Below are 23,110 nucleotides of genomic sequence, written 5' to 3' on the forward strand. Positions count from 1 at the left end.
TCAAAAGAGAAACTGTACTAAAAAAGTAAAACAGATAGTAAACTAAGAACTAAAGCTGAATTTGGCACATACCTGTGAGTCCCAGCAGTGGACTGAGACAGGAAAATAGTAAGCACTAGATCAGCTCAGGCTAATAAGGAGATCCTACCTAACACTCCTTTAGAGCTTGGGAAAAGGATATTTATAAGATACAGAATGACTATGTATACATACACAAATACCCAGCTTTATAACAATTTTGTGGGGTAGACATGATTATTCTGGCTCAGTAGACATAAAAAAAATCAAAAATTAGTAATTTTTTAAAGTTAAAAAATTAGTTATAAGGTATGTGGCTGGATAAATTTCAAAACCCAATTTGTTTGCTCTGAGATTTATTTACATAGTACCAAAATAGAATGTTTTAGAGATATTTTGATAAAAATAATTTAATAATAATAATATTTTAATAAAAGTAATATGTAATACTGAATGAAACAAATCAGGAGGCCCTACAATGTATTTCATACATAGATCAAAAATAAATTGTTTTTATATAAATGTTTTTTATCATGTAAAGAGTATTATATAAGCTACATGTCTCTTCAGGAAGAAGTCAAGAAATAAGGTAGAGAAAATCTGATCTGGAGCTGGAGTGATAGCTCAGTGATCACAAATGTTTGTTACACAACTGTAAAAACTAGAGTTTGGATGCTACTACCCATGTAACAAACAAGTAGGGTGTTCTGTGAATGTAACTCCAGCTGTAAAGGGGACTGAGAAAGAAGAATTTGGGGGCTTGCTGGCTTCCAGCTTAGTTGAGAAGCTGTGAGTCCTTGGCTTAGAAAGAGACCCTAGCTCAAAGGATTAAGTAGAGAGTAACAGAGGAGAACATCCTCTTTTGGCTTCCAAGCATGTACACCTGAACATATATATGCATATAATGATACAAACACAAAAATATTTTCAAGGTCTGATCTGTAACAGAAGGAATATTCGCTGCAACCTCACTATTAAAATATTCTTTTTATTGATCCCTCTATTTGTAGGAATAGTATATTTAGGGACTTGAACCTTGCTCAAAGACTGAGCACAACTGTTCTAAGAATGACATCTCCTTTGATAAACAATTAGAAATGGCCATGTGGTCTATTTCTAGCTAATGAGGTGAAAGGTGAAATACTTCTGAAAAGATTAACAGGAAGATAAGATCATTCTCCTGAATGAGTGGATAACCATCACTACCTGTTACACGTTACTAATAAATGATAGCACTATACTAGGCACATAAACCACTGCTGTCTATGTTCTAGTTACTGCCCAACTCACTGATCTCTTACAGTATATACCTATAAAAGTATCCCTCCTCCACTTAAAAAAAAAAAAATCTTTGATGAAACTTTGGATGGATCCACTTACTCAACTAATCCTAAAAGCTTAACTTCATATATGAGTTTCTCAATTTAATTAAATTTATTTGTATTTGTGTGTTCACGCATGTCTGGAGGTCAGAAAACAACCTGCAGAGATCTATTCTCTCCAGCTACTATGTGGGTACGTGAGAACTAACTCAAGTCTCCAGGCTCAATGCAAAACCTTTCACCTGCTGACACTATATCCTTAAAAAGCATCTATCCCAACATACTGTGCTACGAAAAAGTGTGATGTGATAGAAGAGTTTTGAGAAGCTCTCCACTTACCGAGATGGAGGAAAAATACTAATCAAAAAACTAGAAGCAGTCTAAGGGGGAAGTACACATAGTAGTCCTTTTGATTTCTACCTCCACTCACCGAATGCTAAACACACTATTTTACTAAAATAGCTGCTCTTCGACAAAATACTGAGATCTAAAAATTTCCACATAATAGACAGTGAATATATAACTTAGGGAGAAAGAATATCTTAACATTTCTCCAATAACTTAAAGAAACTAAATGTCAGTACAAGGGAAAAATCAAATTAAAACCTTGACACTGTGTTAAAGAAAAGTATATCAAGAGCTCTTAAAATCATCCATGTTTATAGAAATGAAATAAATATTTGCATACTATCTATCCTTTTAAACAAATGAAAAAAGCCCATGGTTAGATCAACATGATCAAGATTTGTTAGCCTTTGCCTTAGTCCTGAAAAACTATACAGAAATGTTTGATTGCATATAAGTGAAGTAGGAATACTTCCAGTTAGCTAAGTAACAGTGTATCTCCTGATTAAAAGGAAATCTTAATATTGTTGCTCTCTTGAAAACAGACTTTAATTCCATATAATTACTAAAGTCATCGCTGTACTAATATTCAGGCATAGCTACATTCCATAATTGGGAAACATCTAATTACCATCCCTAATACATATCCTGATTAAAGTTTGTTAAAGTGCTATGAAACCTTTTGCAACTTAACAGGGATGTTTTAACAATATCGTGAACTATCCAAGTCAGTTTGTTTTGTATAATAAAAAAAAGTTTTTGATACTTAATGAAACTATGAAGGAGGAACTTTTAAAGTATATAAGGTGACACACCTAAATTTATTTCCCACTTTAAAACCAATGACATACCACAGCATATTTTAAGAAAATACCACTAAGCTAGGGAAAATGTAAATTCTAGGTATTATACTTTCCACACTACTAAAGGTATACTGCGACCTATTTCTCCTCTGTACTTACCTTCAACTATTGTGGTCTAACTATTTTACATTCTATACGTCTTGTTTGTATAACTAATGTTCTTCATTGCATAACCCTCATCAGAATTTTTCGTTATAAAGTCATGCATGGTTGGAGGAAAAAACAGTGTTTGTAAAATTTTCTACTTTAAAAATCTAGAACAATTAAGAACACTTATGGATAGTTTAAAAAAAAAAAAAAACAAAAACAACTTTGCAGTTCCTTATTAGTGAATTCAAATTACAGGCAAATGTGAAGTCATTCTTTATCTCCCTTCTTTTCCCTTTCCAAACTGGTTTAATCATGAGAGTATGCAACAAAACTCAACAGCCATTACAGTTATTAAAATCATAAAACTGTCAGATTGTCCCTAGAACTTGTAATGTTCTCAAACTGCACTTTTTGTCATGCAAAGTGCTGTTTTCATAAAAAGCCTCCTATTGACAGCGAAGAAGGCAGAAGAAACTCAATGTAAAATGAAAAATTGGGAGAAATATTGAACATCCACTAGTAGGAAAATATTTAACAAAATATTATCTTTCTCTGGCAATATTTATACTCAAAAATTACCACTCCAAATGCCTTGAAAATATTTTTACTATTTAAATGCAAAACATGTACTGCTGGTTGAGGTGGACAAATCTATATAGAGTCAAATAGAAGAGAAAAAAAAAAATGTTGACGGCCAGGTCACAGATACAACATTAAGTACCTGTCTGTGACCTCTACAATGGTCAACCACTTTTCCATTGAACTTTTTAGATGCTGCAACATCCTTTTCTGGGAGACCTTAACAAAACTTACCACAAAAGTTTAATGACATGATTACTTACCACACGGCTCTTTATATCAAAACTACTTTGTATTCTGAAACCCAATTTTTCTTCTAGTTCATAATTGAACAGTTCTTTCATCTAAATCAATTTTCAAATTTTCTTTGAACGTGCCAATATAAGTTACAACATTTCTCAATGCTCTAATACTTAACAACAAGAGAAATAAAACGTCGTATCTTGGAGAAAAAAAAAACAAAAACAAAAAAAACCTACCTTTAAACTAGACTCATAGTCCGTGTTCACTTTGAACATAAGCCCAAGTCGTAAATGAATTTCCTTGGCTCGACAAAAGCTGGGATCAACATAAAGCACCTCCTGAAATGCTTTAATAGCCCTGCAAGAACATAGACATAAGATATCTTAACTTTTCAACACTTACATGCATTTCTGCTTGGTAGTACAATAAAACTTGTTTTATGTAAAGCTATTTTTAAATGTCAAATTTCTAAAATTAATGTAATAATTGTTATTAAAAGCTGGAAAGGAGTTTAAGCCTTTTATATAATAAAATGTATACAGTCTAATTTCATATAAAGGGAAAGATTAAATTTACTCCACATTATTCAAACAAACAATATTCGTGGTTTACTCAAATTCTGTGTAAATAACTAATTTCACTGCTTCTGGAGTTTCTTAGAGAGAGAAGAGGACATAGGAAATTCTGACTTTAAAGAAAGTGAGGACTGATCATCTTACCCCGGGTCCTCCATCTTGCTTAGCTTCTTTAGGTATACAGATTTTAGTATGATTATCTTATATTATATGTTTAAAAGCCACTTATAAGTGAGTATATACCATGTGTGCCTTTCTGCTTCTGGGATACCTAACTCAGGATAATCTTTTCTAGTTCCTGCCATTTGCCTGCAAATTTCATGATTTCCTTGTTTTTAATGGCTTAGTATTCCATTGTGTAAATGTACCACAGTTTCTGTATCCATTTTTCCATTGAGGGACATCTGGGTTGTTTCTAGACTCTGGCTATTACGGATAAAGCTGCTACGAACATGGTTGAACAAATGTCCTTATTGTATACTTGAGCATATCTGGGATACATGCCTAGGAGTGATATATAGCTGGTAGCACTATTCCTAATTGTCTAAGAAAGCGCCAGACCCTGGGTAAGATGATCAATCCAAAGGCATATGGGATGGACATCAGAAGAGGGAGAAAACAGGGAGCAGGACAGGAACCTACCACAGCGGGCCTCTGAAAGACTTCACCCATCAAGGTATCAAAGCAGATGCTGAGACTCATACACAAACTTTGGGCCTGGTGAAGGGAATCTTATAAAAGAAGGGAGAGATAGAAAGACCTGGAGGGGACAGGAACTCTACAAGGAGAGCAACAGAAACAAAAATTCTGGGCCCAGGGGTCTTTTCTGAGACTGATACTCAGAACCAAAGACCATGCATGGAGATAATCTAGAAAACCCCCTGCACAGAGGTAGCCTATGGCAGCTCAGTATCCAAGTGGGTTCCCTAGTAATGGGAACAGGGACTGTCTTTGACAAGAACTCTGTGGCTGGCTTTTTGATCACCTCCCTCTAATGGGGGAACAGCCTTACCAGGTCAAGAGGAAAGCAATGCAGCCAGTCCTGATGAGACCTGATAGGCTAGGGTCAGAGGGAAGGGGAGGAAGACCTCCCCTACCTGTGGACTTGGAGAAGGGCATGGGAAAAGAAGAGGGAGGGAGAGTGGGATTGGGAAGGGATGAGGGAGGAGGCTACAGCTGGGATACAAAGTAAATAAACTGTAATTAATAAAAGAACAAATTAATGATTGAATAAATCATAAACCTAGAGAAAGTAAAAAAAACAAAAAAACCCACTCTTAAAACTGTAGAGTTCCTTGCTTCTGACACCCACCGTTTAGATTATTTCCAATGGGCCATAAAGATTTACTAATGTGCTCAAGAGAACGCTTAGAAATACTAACTAAAAAACTGCTGCCTATGCTTCCTGGTGGTTTGCACCACCACTTGAGAGGCTAAGGCAGGAAGATTGCTGTGAGTTTAAAGATAGCCTGTATTACACAGTAAGTGATACTTTGTCTGAAAACAACAACACAATAGCTGGGCCTAGTGGCACACACCTTTGATCCCAGAGCTTGGAAGGCAGAGGCAGGCAGATCACTTCCATTTCTAAGCCAGCCTAGTCTATAAAGTGATTCCAGGATAGCTAAGACTACACAGAGAAACCTGCCTCGAAAAATCAAAAAACTACAAAAACTAACCAAACAGAAAGAAAGAAAAGGAAGGAAAGAAAGGAAGGGAGGGAGGGAGAAAGAGAGAGAGAGAGAGAGAGAGAGAGAGAGAGAGAAGGAAGGAAGGAAGGAAGGAAGGAAGGAAGGAAGGAAAGAAGGAAAGAAGGAAAGAAGGAAAGAAGGAAAGAAGGAAAGAAGGACAGGAGAAAGAAAGAAAGGCTGGATGCCTTTATCTTCCACTGAGGCAGAGGGAGAGGCAAAAGCAGGCAGATCTCTGTGAGTTCCCGGCCAACCAGGACTGAATAGTTAGTTGTGCCTACTAATCTTAAAACTTACAAACACTAGGAAAAATAAAAAAATAAAAGCCTGCTTGGAAAATAACCTTGTTTATGCCAATAACTAAAAAAATTATGTAATACCAAGTTAAATGTACTCATCTTCCTTTCCCAATTGTAAGCTCTCAACTTTCTCTAGCAATCAGAAAAGGTTTAAAAAAAATGAATGAATGAATGCACGAACAAACAAATAAATACTAGCCATCATGAATATTTCTCCCATAGATGTTGGGATCTGAGTTTAATCATATTCATTCTTCAGTTCAAATAACCTAGAAGCCAACAGTTACCCATGATTAATGAGAAATTAAAAAAAAAAAAGAAAGAAACAAAAAAACCCTTCCTTTTCTTTATCTAACTATCTGACTACGATCTTATAAATGGTCTTTAAAAACACAAAAAGTTCTAAATACTCTAAGGTGGATCAATACTTCTAAAGGTCATCATCTCAGGAAAAAAATGAAGGTTTACTAACAGTAACAAATTTTACATTTATTACACACACTCATACAACACAAAATCAAACAATCAAACCCAAAGCAACTAAAACAGGCTATCTATTGGAAACAAATGAAGTTAGTTATCTCTATCCTATATTAACTTACCACTGAAATGCATTGTAATGGAAGTAGACCAAACCAAGACCATATAAAAAGGCAGCATTCTATAAAGAAAAAAGAGACTTTTAAGGAAAGCATTTATAATGTAATGCATTGTTTGCTATTGATGTAAAATATAGTATTCACAATGTTTTAAATTCTTAAAACTCTTATCACGTGTTACAGTATATTTACAACATATTTTTAAAAAACAAGATGACAGTTGTGAGTAAGCAGATGGCAGAGAAAACAATCAACTTGGATATATACTCTGGTTTTTATTTAACCAAATTTGCTCTAGGGAAGGGGGAAAAACTATCAGAATTTAATCAATAAATTTAAATTAAACATCTTTTTTTAGAAAGAAATGTTTTGATTGTGCTGTCCTAGATTTTCCTATTGGCACATGTACGTATGCGTTCTGTGCCTCCCACCTCCCATTCCCCAAATCTTGAAATTCTTTAATTTTATGCTCAGTATCACCGGAGAAAAAGGTTAAACTTGAACAGAAATCCATAATATAAATCTACAACAAATTTTACCACTAAAAAGAAAAAGAAGAATTACATATTAAAGAAACACCAAGCAAATAACATTTAGGAGTTTAACCATTAATGACTGATTCTTTTTGTAGTTTCAAAAACATGAACACACTTATTATTATTCATTTTATCTTCCTCTTACCTCCAAATAGGACTAGCTAATTACCTTTAGGGTTTTGTTGTTATTTCTTTGAGCTTTGTGGATAAAAACTTGCTATGATACTTGAATTATAGGCAATGTTCGTGCCTCAGGTTCCCTTGTACTGAATAACATGTACTGCCACACTTGACCATATTCATTTTGTAAAAAAGGCAAATGTTTGAGCATACATATATATTATAACAAAAATCATGGAAATCTGTTTTAGTGAATCTTTTCTAAAAGTCAAGCTTTCTAACTGTCTCTTTCTCAAAATTTCTCTGCTTCCTTAATCAGTAAGAAATTTGAACTATGGGTTGCAGAGATGACACTTACTCTTTTGGAGGACCTGGGTTCAATTCCAAGCACTACACGGGAATGTATAACCATCTGTAACTATAGTTCCAGGGGATACAAGCCCTTCTTCTGGCTTGGGTACCAGGCACACACATGGTACACAGATACACATGTAGGCAAAACACTGATACATATAAAATTAAAATAAACAAAAAATATTGAAACCATTATCAAATTTCTTTTTTAAAAATCATGTTGAGTTGTATTTTCCAAGAAGTACACCAGTAGCTAAAGGTAGCAGTGCTAGTTAATAGTGTACTTGGTTAGTTAACCTGACTAAACACCTATAAGAAACTCAAGGTCACTAAATGATGTATTATGAAGCTGACTGTGGCTATTGGCAACTGAGATTCAAATCTTGCTGGGGATCTCCGGCAACAGTGTGGAATATACCTGAGTCATCTTGTTCTAAGTGTAAGGAAACCAGGACATGTAGCCCACAACAGTTATCAAACAGTGACTTGAGGAAAAAAAAAAAAAAAAAAAAAAACTTGTTATTTAAAATCCCAAATGTAAACAGGTAGATGATTTTTCATGCATGATTTTTAATAATAAAATTTTTGCTAGTACTGTATTATATATTTCCTTTGAATTCTATGTGCATTCCAGAAACACTGAAAAACATTTAGCTACATTGTAAAGCTAATAATGTGGTAATTTACTTTCATTATATCCTCATTACCCTCAATTTTCTAAATGAGAACATTATATGTAACTAAGGAATTCACAAAATTGAAGAGTTAAGAAGGTCTCAACACCCATTTTGAAAATTGATATTTAATTTTCTTTAATTTAGCTAGAATTGTTTTCAATCAAATCATTCATTTCTATTCCATCTCTGAAGGATGGAATAGGCTATGCAAACCTAACTAAAATAAAATATATTTCCCAAACTTTAAAAAAAAAAAAAAGTAATATATGACACAGGAGGAAAGGTACATATACTCCAAACACAAAAACAGTTGAGAGTCATGAAATCATTACCTACACAGTCAAGACTTGAAAGATAATCTACTTTCTTAGAAGAAAGAAACCCTGATTGAATCATAAGTAGTAATCTCTCGATCTTTCTGAGTGTATGTGTGTATTTGTGTGTATATCTTACTAAATTGCATTTCTACTTCCAGAATACATCTTACATTCTCCCAATTTCTTTACTTTGCTAATACTTCATCTCTCACTTTCTTTTGGAAATTTCTCATCCCTGCCACATTATACAGCCATTTAAATGTATACTATAAAAATACATTTTAAATACTATTTTACCTGTGAAGCTTTGCTGCTTAACCTACATCAAATTAGAGGCAGTATCTCTAACCTCTTAATTTGTTCTCAGCACAACTTATCATGATAGCACTCTTAATAAGAACTTAGTTTTTTTGTAAAATGGTAATATTTTCTATTTTATAAGACTGGCAACCTCAACTTTATGATGCAGAAAGTTTCACTATAAAATGATAAGAACTGAGGCTAAGAGAAACTAAGCAATTGTTTAAGGAGATGAATAAATGCTAAGCAGCAGATATAGCAGCTGAATAGGTCAGCTTCCAGAACTCACTTTTAACTATTTTTTTATATTTGTTTGATTTGTATACTGATTGAACTTTATCAAATAAATAATGACATAGACGGGAATGTGAGTCATGCATTGTAGAAGCACTTGGAAGGCAGAGGCAAGAGAATTACTGTCAGAGTCAAGGCCAGCCTGGTCTATACAGCACGATCCAAGACAGTTGGAGTAATACACAGTGAGACCTTGTCTCAAGAAAAACAAAACAAATTTTTAAAAATGCTAATTAAATACATATATTCCCTATATTCCCTCCAATACAGCAATGCCCAAAGATTCACTAAATCCAATCACCCATCAATTAAAACTGTGTTCAGTTTTCACGTGTGACCCAGCAGTAGTACAGGACATTATCACTAAGTTTAATTTTCAGTCACAGCAAGTAAAACAATTCAAACATTTGATGAGTACCTATAAGCAATAGCTGACAGCAATAACAAAGTTCATAATTTATTACCGCCAAAATACACCATCTTAGTGTATAGAACATTCAAGCTGAAGGAACTTGACAAATAGCATGTGCTGGAAGAGTTTTCTGAGACCCCAAAACCTTCAACCCTGAAGGTCATAAGGCCCTCAGTGCTTACTAGGAGACACCACAGTGTGAAGAGTAAGAGTTAATAAGACATAATCAGTACTAGGAAACAGGTAGCAAAGTACTTAAGTACCAACTACATCTCTACAGTACCTGGGATAGAAGGAGAAAAAGAATGTCTCAGCTAAGGGTGCCTAGTTTAGGTCTCTACCAACAGTGATATCTGAGTTCAATGTGCTATAACCCTGAAATACATATATTACCTCACAAATTATTAATACATTACCTCAAAAAAAGCACTAGTGACATCTCTACTGAGAAATATTAATCTTATGCAAAAAGATGGAATGAATAAAGTTGCTAACATCTCAAAAATAGAAGGCTTAAACTTAATCGACAGGAAAAAAAAAAACATAACAAAACAAAACAAAAAAAGGAAGTAAAATCCCCTGAGGTGCAGGTGTTGGCAAGAACTTTCTGAAAGAATCAATGCCACAGAAAATAATCCACCCCCAAAACTGACAAATGGGATTACATAAATTAGAAGGCCTCTGCACAACAAAGAATCAAACACTAGAGTAATAGACAGCTTACAGACTTGGGGGTGGGGGGTATACAGGAAGAGATGTTTCTGACTACAACATGCTTAAAATATGTGAAGAACTGTCAAAATTGGCCGTAGTGGTGCAACAGATAAATAGATAAAGAAAATGTGTTCATATACACAATATTAGTTTATTCTGCTGTATAGAAAAATGAAGTCATGACATTTGCAGGAAAACAGGCAGATCTGGAAATAATTGTGTTAAACAAAATCAATTATGCTCAGAAACACAAATGTTACATGTTTATAGCCTGGCACACACGTTTAATCACAGCAGAGGCAGGCAGACCTCTGTGGGTTCGAGGCAAACCTGGTTTACAGAGCAAGTTCCAAGACAGGAACAGATACACAGAGAAAGCCTGTATGTGGGGGATGGGGGTGGGGGTTACATGCTTTCTCTCATATGAAGGACCTCATTCTAAAACTATACACACAAGTATTTTTTTTATTTAATTTTGTGATGAGGAAGAAGTAGCAACTCTCTAGAAAAGCTTTACTTTATCCTTTTCTTTTTATAAATGTTTCCTTTCCTTTGTGAGTCAGTCAACAGAGCACTGAAAAGATTAAGTACAGGCCAGAGTTGTATGAAAATGACTTTAAACTGAAAATATCTGAACAATCAATCAGCAGTTCTTCTCTCCCTTCCTCTTCTACCCACACACATATACAAACATACCCTATTATCACACTTCTAAGGAATTTCCAGGCTTGAAAAAGGCAAGGCATTTTGTACAGAAAAGCTGGTTATTAGGGATTCAAATGTCCATTAGCATAAAAAAATCTATAGGAAGTAAAACCTATAGCCAGACAATAGTAACTTTGGTCGCTATGGGACAAAAAGATAAATCAATAGGTTCAAGGACGAAAGTATTTTTAGGACAATGAAGTATGTAGTGTCCTCCTTGTTACTTATCTTCTCTAGGTCTGTGAGTTGTAAAATGATTGTCCTGTACTATATGGCTACAATCTACTTATAAGTAAGTACATACCATTTATATCTTTCTGTGTCTTGGTTACCTCATTCAGGATGATCTTTTCTAGTTCCATCTATTTGTCTACAAATTTCATCATTTCCTTGTTTTTAATAGCTGAGTAGTATTCCATTGTATAGATGTACCACAATTTCTTTTTTAAAAAAATATAACTTTATATATTACACTTTGTATCCCAGCTTCAGCCCCACCCTTTGCCCCCCCAATCCCACCTTCCCTCCCTCCCTCCCTCTCTCATCTCCTCCCACGCCCCTCCCCAAGTCCACTGATGTGAGGGTTCCTCCTCCCCTTTCCTCTGACCCTAGGCCTATCATGTCTCATCAAGAGTGGCTGCATTGTCTTCCTCTGTGGCCTGTAAGGCTGCCTCCCTCATGAACTCCAAAGAGCCAGCCACTGAGTTCATGTCAGAGACAGTCCCTGTTCCATTACTAGGAAACCCACTTGGAGACTGAGCTGCCATGGGCTACCTCTGTGCAGGGGTTCTAGGTTGTCTCCATGCATGGTCCTTGGTTGGTGTATCAGTCTCAGAAAAGACCCCTGGGCCCAGATATTTTTTTTTTTTTTTTGGTTCTGTTGTTCTCCTTGTGGAGCTCCAGACTCTTCCAGGTCTTTCTATCTCCCTCTTCTTTCATAAGATTCTCTTCACTCTGCCCAAAATTTGGTTATTGTACCACAATTTCTTTATCCATTCTTATATTAAGGGACATCTAAGTTGTGTAGTGAAACGTCTTTAGTTCGTCCTCGGTTGAAAACAAACTCATGAGAGAGCTCATGATCCTCGCTAGCGTAAAACAGAAACATGCATGAGAGAGTTTGTGATCCCCCCCACAACCCCCTCCCCATGCAAGGTGTGTTTTGCTAGCTGGAAAAACAGTCTTTTGTAGACTCTGATAAAGAGAAGCTCACAACAGGGAGACAACACTTTTACACCACTACTCTTTGTAAGGTGCACATCACTTTGCTGGTCTTCGTTTTTCTATATTTCACCTCTCAAAGAGAAACACTCTCGAACAGAAAACTTCCTGTGGCAACCTGATTGAATCTTGCAGCTTTGGCTGACTCATTCTGACTCATTAGAGACTTGCTGTTTCTGCTGAATCATGTTGATTCCTTTTGCTTTTTGGTGTTGGGTTTTGGACTGGACTGCTGGTATCCTTACAAAAGAGGAGTAGACTCACCCCAAGGAACTATGTTTAAAAATGTCCACAAACTCCCTTTCAGTGGGTTAGTGGGTTGGAAAAAAGGTTTTTGAAAAATCTAAGCCTACAAGGTTGTTTCCAGATTCTGGCTACTGTGAATAAAGCTGCTATGAACATGATTAAGCATACCTTGTTAAATGGTAGAGGATCTTTTGGTCATATACCCAGGAATGTAGAGATGCTTAAACTCCCACTCAGAAGTAGAAATAAAATAGACAGTGGAAGTGGTTGAAGAGAGGGAACAGGGTAAGAAAGGGAGCATGAAGAGAATGAACAGATGCTGAAATTCACGGCCAAACATTGGGCAGAGCACATGGAGTCTTGTGAAAGAATGAGGGAAGAACAGAAGAACACCAGAAGACAGAAGCTCCACAAGAAGACCAACAGAGCCAACTAACCAGGGCTCAGAAGGCCTTGTAGAGACTGAAACACCAACCAAGAACCATGTATGGACTGGACCTAGGACCCCTACACAGATGGAGCCAATGGGCACCTCATATAGGTGTCCTAGTATGGGGCTGATTCTGACATGGACTCCGTTTCCTGCTTTTCAATCACATTCCTGTGGCAGGGCTACATTGCTGGGCCACAAGGAAAAAGGATGCACTCAGTCCTGTTGCAACTTCATATGTTAGTGGGGGAGGACTAGGGAAGGGAAGATAGGGTAAACAGGGAGCGAGAAGGCTATGGCCAGATTATAAAATGAATAAATAAAAAGTAAAAAAGAAAAAACATGTTGTATGCTACCATAATGGATAAGAGTCACGTAGTTATATATTCTCCCAAGTCAATGGAATGTACACCACCACTACAGACTTCACATAAAAATGATTTCTTAAGTATTAAGTTTGCAGGTAGCAACAAATGTACCACTATTAGGGAATGTTTTTGTAATGAAGGTGATGTAGAACTCTGTCCTCTCAATATGGCATAGTCACTGTGTTCTTGAAATCACGGCAGATATGTGATCACCTGTATAAGACTGGGCCCATTAATATTCTTTTATAGAAAGAGTGGGAGGTTCATAAGGCTCAGAAAGTTCCACAAATATACAAAAAATAACCATTGCTGGGGAAAACTATTTTCTGATAGTACAGTTGCCCTATGTTGGCCATGTTCCGGAAGCAACCCTTTGCACTGAAGCTCCTATAAGTATTTCCAATTAAAACATGGTGGACTTAGGGGGAACTGTTTCTGTGGTGGCCCTCTCTATCTGAGATTAATAGAAATAGACTTCCTAGGAAACATCTCACAAAAGCAATTTATACATGTACAGAGGTGGGGATAGGTGTTTGCTATGAAACTAAACCTGATCTAATAAAGTACAACAGAACTTTCCATATTTTTCTACTAAGGCCTTAAACCACCATCCCCTCTTTAATTTATAATATATAAACTTTTATTTCCATGTGCTCATCAAAATAACTCTCAAATGTAGGAAAATTTTCTGGTTTTCTCCTGAACCTGTCTATTATCAATTAATGGGCAAGGCCTCAACTCTGTTTCCCAAAGGGCAAGAAAATGAGTTAACAGAAACAGAGCCATGCTAAAAAAGTTAAAAGAATTGGTGCCTAATAACAAGCACTAACGTGTATTACACAAAACTGATCATAAATGGGCATGGTCATCTTGAATACATTAGAATTTTAAAACTACAAGTTTTACAGACCACAACAGAGCAGCAGTAAGTTGAATAACAGAACACTTTCAGTTTACTCTAATATTCAGAATGAGGGTAAAAATATTAAACCTTTATCCTAGGAGAATACAGGAATATATAGTAGTAAAAAAAAAAAAAAAAAAAGACCTGTTTCCCAATGGGTGAGAAAATGAGGTAACAGAAAAGAATGCTGGTGCAACTATATCAAGCCTCAAAACCTTTCATTAGACAAGCTCTAAACCAAAAGCAGTTTGAGACAACCAAGTTCTGTTATTAGTGTTTTGTCTTTTTAGTGTTCTTTGGTAGTACTGGGATTGAACTTGGGGCTTCATAAATACCAGCCCAACACTGTACCAATGAGCTGCTGCAACAGCCCCAGACAATTCTGCGGTGTAATAAGTTTGGCTGTCAGTCAAACGTTTTATATGTCAATACATTCTATATGCCAAATGAAAACAATTGCATTTTGTGGTATGACGCAGTTAAAAAATAAATTCATGTCAAACAATCAAACATGCACAAAAAAACTGTTTATGCCAAAATGGACTGACTCCTTACTTGGGCCCACAAACTACTAAAAAAAAAAAAAAACGGATAAAAGCTGATATCTCTAGCTTTACTCTGAATCTGTTTCTTGTTGGCTCAGACTCCAACCTGATTCTGTCTAACTAACCTACCCTATCTCCTTCAAGGCTAAGTGACAGGAATGTTACTACACTATACCTACACAAAACCATGCAGGACAGACCACCCTGTCCTGCAATGAAAGCAATTATTGATGAGGAAAAAGTTGCATCCTGAAGAAACACCTCCTGCAAACCACCTTGTAAACTCAAGTACTAAGGACTTATAAGCAACTTGTAGGACCAGAGCAAGGGTTATAATAGCTAGGTTCACATCTTGAAGAAGACTACTTGCATGTATGTATGCCTGCATGACAGAAGAGTGCACCAGATGTCATTATAGATGGTTTTAAGCTACCCATATGGTTGCTGGGAATTCAACTTTTAGAACAACAGACACAAAAAATGTTAATGAGGATAAGGAAGGGTTGTAAGTTTAAGTCTAGCCTGGGTTAAACCTTTAAAAAGAAGGGCTGGAGAGATGGCTCAGAGGTTAAGAGCACTAGCTGCATTTCCAAAGATCCTGAGTTCAATTCTCAGGAATTATATAAATGGTGTTTTGGTGCAAACCTAAAACTCTAATGTTTTGGAGGTAGGGTTAGAAAAAGTTTAAGGTCATCCTTGACCACATGGGAAATTAGAGGCCAGCCTAGGTTTCATGAGACCCTATTTAAAAGAAACAATAATTTCATTTGCTTTCCCACAAACATACTATATAAAAAGTATTTTAAATACACTTCCACAGAGAAAGGGAAACCCTTCTCCACTGCTGGTGGGAATGTAAACTTGTACAACCACTCTGGAAAACAATCTGGCGCTGTCTCAGACAACTAGGAATAGCGCTTCCCCAAGATCCAGCCATACCACTCCTAGGCATATATCCAAAAGAGGCTCAAGTACACAAAAAGGACATTTGCTCAACCATGTTTGTAGCAGCTTTATTTATAATAGCCAGAAGCTGGAAACAATCCAGATGCCCCTCAACTGAAGAATGGATGCAGAAATTGTGGTACATCTATACAATGGAATATTACTCAGCAATGAAAAATAAGGAAGTCATGAAATTTGCAGGTAAATGGTGGGACCTGGAAAGGATCATCCTGAGTGAGTTGTCCCAGGAGCAAAAAGACACACAAGGTATATACTCACTCATATAAACATGCAACGTAGGATAAACCCACTAAAATCTGTACATCTAAACAAACTAAGCAAAAGAGAGGACCCTAACTAAAATGCTCAATTCCCATCCTGAAAGGCAAAGAGGATGGACATCAGAAGAAGAAGAAAACAGGAAACAACCTAGGAACCTGCCACAGAGGGCCTCTGAAAGCCTCTGTCCTGCAGACTATCATCAAAGCAGATGCTGAGCCTGATGGCCAACTGTTGGGCAGAGTGAATGGAATTTTATGTAAGAAGTAGGAAATAGTAAGAACTGGAGAGGACAGGAACTCCACAAGGAGAGCAACAGAACAAGATAATTTGAACACAGGGAACTTCCCAGAGACTCATACTCCAACCAAGGACTATCCGTGGAGATAACCTAGAACCCTGACAATGCAGCCACTTTTGATGAGAACTGATAGACTAAGACCAGAAAGGAGAGGAGAACCTCCCCTATCAGTGGACTTGGGGAGTGGCATGCATGCAGAAAGGGGAGGGAGGGTGGGATTGGGAGGGGAGAAGGGAGGGGCTTATGGGGGGATACAAAATGAATAAAGTGTAATTAATAAAAAATTAAAAAAAAATATACTTCCACAGACAACAGTGAATTAAATATTTAAATGCATGTTCCCCCTCCCTTATCTTTTTACAAAGATTATTTTCATTTTATGTATATGAGTGTTTTGCCTGCATGTATGCAAATGTACCGTGTGCATGCCTGGTTCTTGAGAAGGCCAGAGGAGAACATCAGATTCCCTGGAACTGGCATTACAGGTGGATGTTAACCACTATGTGCGTGCCAAACCGAACCCACGTTCTCTATAGAAGAAGAGCAAATGCTCCTAACTGCTGAACCATTTTTCCAAAGCCTGTGCAAGATTTCTTAATGAATTTGTTTACCTTATTTATACCTTTCTCGATGTCTCAAAATATTACTGAGGATAAATTCTCCCCCAAATAGTTCACATATACAATGCAGACCCAACAAAATGCTTATAGGAAAAAAATGACAAACTAACATCTATGGCCCATAAATGAGAGAAAATGAGATATTTGTCTTTCAGAGGCTGATATAATATGCTTAATATGATTATCTCCAGTTGCATCCATTTTTATGCAAACAGTATTTCATTTTTCTTATAAATAAAAAAAAATCCAGTGTATAATTAAGACATTTTCTATATCAATTCATCTCGTTGGATACTCAGGTTTATTCAATAACTACTGAGAACAGTGCTGCAATAAACAAAGATATCCAAGTATTCTCTGTGATATGTAGACTTGAAGTCTTTTGGGTAAATACTGGAATGGTATTGCTGGTTCATATGGCAGGTCTACTTTCAGCTGGAACCTCCACAGTTATTTCCTTAACACCTTAACTAGTTTAAATTCCCAGAAATATTCAACAGTCTCCCTTCTGTATTCATCCTCACCAGCAATGGTGACTTTCGATGATTCCTACAGAATCATGACAGTTTTTATTTATATTTCTGATGGCTAGTGATATTTAACATTTAACATTTATTCATATATTTACTGGTCATTTATTCTTCATTCTTTGAAAACTAGGGTTTTGTGGGTTGTGTTTGTTTGTTTGTTTTAAATAGGGTCTCATGATGTGTAGGCTAACCTCCAACTTCCCCTACTTCTAAAATATTAGAGTGATAGGTTTGCACTAAAACACACCGTTTATGCTGTGCTGGGAATGGAAACAGAGCTCTGTGCACGCTGGGCAAGCATCCTGCCAACTGAGCCACATCCCCAGTCCATTGGTTGATTTTTTTTTTTTATAATGAGAAAATGTTACTTTTTATTTTTTAAACAAAAAATCCTGGATAAACTGATTAACAATTTAAATGAGCCCAGAGGCTATTATCATAAGCAAATTGTAAAGTATTATACTGAATGGGTAAAACACAAAAACATCTCCTTAAAACTCTAGAAGCAAATAAGTACGACCACACTCATATCATTTAACACAAGAAGTGTTAGTCAGGTCAGATGAAGAAATAAAACAAGATTAGCAAGAGGGGAAAAATTTAAATTACACCTGTTTATAGATGATATGATTCTATGTACAAAATAACCTAAAGATTTTTAAAGATTATTAGAATTGGTAAGTGGTCAGTTAAGGCTGTAGAATGTGGCAATTTGCTATCATGAAAATATGTCCTACATTCTAAGAGACTAGAATTTATGCTGAACCTCTCACAGTTAGTAATATATCTTAAGGTCACTTAAGATTTAAGATTGCTATCCTAATTTATATTCCACCTTTTTGTTTAACCTTTAAGAGAACAACTTAACAACCTACCTTACATGCAGTGGCTTTCCTATTTAACAACTTAAGTTAATGCATATAGCTACAATTTTAAGCTTTATACTCTTTCATGCCCCTGACCCAGAGTAATGCACCTGCCTCCACAAATGTATACATAGATATATACATATATACACACATATATAATAGTCATTTGTTAAAGGCAATAGGTTGACAAGCAACTTTATAAAACAATTATCCACCAAAAATTTTAGAAACAGTATATGGATATTGTTTAAAAGCATTCGTTTGTTTGCTATATGGGCCCACTGTAATTAGTAACATTTCATTCCTTATTTAAAAAAAAAAAAAACTATTAAAGAGTTCTATAACGTATCCCTCATGTCTTCCCCATGTGATGTTTTCTATGCTGTTCAATTAATACAGAGCAAAATCCTTTTATTAGGGACATACACACTTATTCACTCTTACAAGACAGCATCATTCAGGCAGGCAGATTCAGACTCATACAACAGATAGACAAGAAATAATGAAAGACACAGGGAAAGAAAAGTAAAGAATTGGTATCTGGGCTCAGTCTTGGTAAAATTACTTCAAGGGGAAGTGTTTTAATGTCTTTTCTTTAATGAGACTAATGCATTTTGGTACTCTAAGGCTGTTACTAATGTGTTCAACCCAATACAGTATAATGCAAAAAGTATTAACATAAAGAGCAGTGCCATTTTAAAATAGTAGTAACAAAACCTGTTAAGAAAAGAAATAGTTAGGGACTAGGGAGATGGTTCAGTGGGTAAGAGTACTCGCTATGGAAGCATGAGAACTTGAGGTCAAATCCCCAGTATCCATGTAAAAAGTTGGGCATGTCCACAAATGCTTGTAACTCCAGCACTAGTGTACAGAAATAGGTAGATTCCAGGAGTTCATTTACTAGGCTAGCTGAAATGCTAAGCTCTAGGTTCAATCAGGTACACAGGTATACAGACATTCATGTGCTACACATCACACAACTAACTCTGTCTCTCTCTTCTTCTCTCTCCCTCTCTCTCCTTTTCTCTCTCTCTCCCAACCCCTCAGGGGTTTGGGAGGGGTATAATGACAGCAATCTCATATAATTAAACTACAGTCACAATAAACTACAAAAAAAAAATTTATTCACAATAAAAATTACAAAACATTGATAAAAGGAACTGATGACACTAGAAGAAGGAAAGATGATTCTTCTTCATGTGCTGTAACAATAATGTCAAATGTTCAAACTACCCAAAGTGGTTTACATAGTACAGACATCTCTTTGAAATAACAATGAAATAAAAAAAGAAAAATAAAAGACCACTTCCCACAAGAAAAGATATTGAAAGGTTAGTTAATAACAAAGGTAAGGTATAACTGATTTCAAGTTATACACAGAGCAACAGTAAGGAATAGCAATGTATATAGGTAAAAGATCCCAGGAATAAATCCATGCAATTAAGAAGCAACCGACTCTTCACAAAGAAACTAAAAACATCACCAGAGAATGAGCAACTTCATTAATACACGATTTTGGTATAAATAGGAATCTCTATGCAAAGGACTAAAATTGGATTGTTATCTCTAACCCTGTACCAAAAAAAAAAAAAAAAAAAATCAACTCAAAATTAAACAAAGACATAAATTTAAGACCTACCAGAAAAATAAGCTCAGGAGAAACACTAGTATCGACAGTGGCATTAGTATAGGCAATGTTTCTGGAGATAATGTATAGGGAAAAAAAAAAAAAAAAAAAGACAAATGGGATCGTATAAAACTAAAAAGCTTTTGCATAGCAAACGAACCAATCAGTAAGACAAGCCAGGTAGTAGCGGTGCACGCCTTTATTCCCAGCACTAGGGAGGCAGAGGTAAGAAGATCTCTGGGATCTCTGTTCTATAGAGCTAGTTCCAGGACAGCTAGAGCTACACAGAGAAGAAACCTTGTCTTGAAAAACATACAACAAAGAAAAGTAACAAAGACACCTACAAACTGAGAGAAAATATTTTCCTATGATTTATTTAACCAGTATCCAGAATATATAGGGACTTCACAATTCTTAGCAAAAATTCATGTAATCCACTTAAGAAGTAGGCAAATTACCTATCTAAATACAAACTACTCAAAAGGAGAAATACAAAGGGAAAACAAATATATGGACAAAGGGGTGAAAAGGTAGGCCAGTTTCAAGGTGCTTGCTTAGCAAGTACAAGATCCTGGGTTCAATCCTCAGTAGCACACAAACTAGTAGTAATCCAAGCACTTGAGAGGTAGAAACTGTTGGCTGTGTTTGATTTTTCAATTACTGCACATGCAATTATCACTGGTCAATAAAATGTCAACAATTGAATCCTTCTTAATAAAATACAAAGTAGTTAAATATACTGACTCAACTCCTCTAATCTCGTTCCTGCAGAAGTAATATTAAACAACACACAAATAAGAATAAGCTCTGCTAACTTTTATTATAACCAACAATAATCTGCCAATAACAACAAATAGGAAGTAAGCATGGAAATGTGCACCAACCTTCCAGTAGTCAGACTGTAAACTGTAGTACCTCTGGTATGCAGATAATGCTAAAAGAGGAAAAATAATTATGAGTCAAAATTATGTTTCACTTTAAAGTCAATGAACGTTTTAAGAAACATTATACTTGGTAACTAAGAAGCTGCCTTTGATGATAAGCATTGATTTCTCACTTGGACCCACAAGTTAACCAATGCAGGATAAAAAGCTTGACTGATACCTTTGCCTTTGTCTATCTCCTTTACTTGAGGTCATGCACATTTATACTAATTCTGTTAATCATCAGGACAAAAAAAAAAAAAAAAAATCCCTCTGTTCCTAACTTTGAAAGTAATAAACTCTACCTAAATGTAGGCAGAACAATGGTCTCTGGACATTAGACTCTCCTCCTCAGTGACAATGCACTTTATTCCTAAGGTCCCTTTGGGCACTGTCCACTCCCATCCCTTGAGAAAAATAAACTACATATTCTATATTATACTCAATGTCTTCTCTGAATTCTTCTGAAAAAGATCCCAAGGACTAGGGAGTCAAGGGGAGTCCACACAGAAATCTGATAAGAGCAGAACCTTTCTTGAAGAAAATACCAGCAAATATGTTCCTCTAGAAGTACAGTGCATAATAAAAAGAGGATATAATTCACTGAAAACCAGAAGATATAGATGAAACACCCAAGAGAACACCCAAGATAATGTGAAATCCCAGGATAGTAAGTATAAACAGAATCCAGGAATTGAGGCCTATCCTTAGATTCTGCTGTCCTTTGTAACTCCTTTCTCGGTCTGAGAACTGAAGACTTACATAAACCTCGACCCCAGATTCTCATATAGGGCCATATTTTTCCTAATTGTGTACAATCTGATGAACTTCTTTGTCTCATCTCTACAGGCTACAAAATGGATAGAAAGCAGTACTCATACACAGAGACAAGTATTAAGTACTCTGTTCTGATCTACTTTTTAAAATCATCTACCTGCTCCTTATATTCCAAGAGTTTCTAGTACCTGGCTGTTAGTCTTGCCCAATGTCCTATGGGTACTAGGCTTGTCAGGATTAACAAATAACTACCTTACTCTCTTCCTCCAAAAGGGTTCTTGTGGGGGCTGGAGATGGCTCTGAACAGATACTCTTCCAAAGGTCCTAGCTTCAATTCCAAACATGGGTCTATAACTACACTTCAAAGGGACCCGCCACTGCCTTCTGGCCTCATGTATGTGGTGCATAGACATACATGCAGGCAAATTCCTGTATACCTAAAGAAAAAGGGCACTCTAACTCCTCAGTAACTGAAGCTAGACCATGACTTAGAATTTCTAGTTTAACTTCTGCTAAGAACCAACTACTATATTGTGAACAAACGGTACTTTCTGTATATAAATGTATTTGTGTTTCGTCTCAGGTAGTTTGTGTATAGGGCCTCATTCTATAACTCAGACAAGCCTCAAACTCCCAATCCTCTTTCCTCAGACTCTGTGTCATGAGATTTGCCTTTTAGCTCAAGTTTTCCAAACTTAACAATATACTTTGAGAAATAATTTTATTAGTGACTCTAAAAAATGAAACAAGAAAACCAGGGACACACTGAAATTTCAGACATAGGGCACACTCATGGGGAAAAATTGAAGGATAATATTTGAAGAAAACATAGGCTGCACCCAGTATTGTACCACCTTTTAACCTATGTAGCAACTACATGTCATTTCTAATATTCAATAAACTGCATAGATAGATAGATAGATAGATAGATAGATAGATAGATAGATAGATAGATAGATAGATGATAGATATCCTCTTATGTCTATGAGGCTAAATAAAATTTAAATCCATAATGGAAATTAACATTTTTGAAACTTTCTATGTAGTGCTGCCAAATTATAAAAGACACATAGAAAAAAACTCAAGTTCTTAAACTTAGTACTGAGATGAAGGTGTACAGCTCAGTGGTACATACTTACTAGCATGCACAAAGCTTGGGTTTAATTCTTAGAACAATTAGGGGAAAGTGAATCAAAACATATTATCAAATACCTTAACAAGTAACTTTCATGTGAATAATATTAGTCTTTCTTTTATCAAAAATAAATTACACCAACAAGCATATTGCTAAAAATTAAACTATGAATTATGTTTTCCAGTGTCACAGAAACAGATTTAAGGTTATCCCATTTCCTAGTTCTACATATATCGGTGTGTAGCTAGTCAATAAACTATTAAGAGGAAAGTAAATTAAATTATCAAACTAATTAGAACAGAAAACATTTCTACAGTGAATGGTATAACTGACATTTCAG

General features: G+C 35.9%; 1 protein-coding gene across 6 annotated transcripts in view; it reads right to left on the reverse strand.

Annotated features, from left to right (window-relative positions):
- The window catches only part of Kdm6a (lysine demethylase 6A), a 122,133-nt gene that overhangs the window by 58,247 nt on the left and 40,776 nt on the right, over positions 1–23,110 (reverse strand). For all 6 annotated transcript variants that reach the window (XM_055598259.1, XM_055598261.1, XM_055598260.1 and 3 more), the window contains exons 4-6: positions 20,820–20,869; positions 6,625–6,683; positions 3,697–3,817 (exon numbers count right to left, since the gene is read on the reverse strand). In XM_055598259.1, the coding sequence (XP_055454234.1) occupies positions 3,697–3,817; positions 6,625–6,683; positions 20,820–20,869 (230 nt within the window). The remainder of the gene's footprint in view (positions 1–3,696; positions 3,818–6,624; positions 6,684–20,819; positions 20,870–23,110) is intronic.

Source organism: Psammomys obesus, unplaced genomic scaffold (genome assembly GCF_907164565.1).
Source record: "Psammomys obesus unplaced genomic scaffold, mPsaObe1.curated_primary_1811, whole genome shotgun sequence".
NCBI classification, from domain to species: Eukaryota; Metazoa; Chordata; class Mammalia; order Rodentia; family Muridae; genus Psammomys; species Psammomys obesus.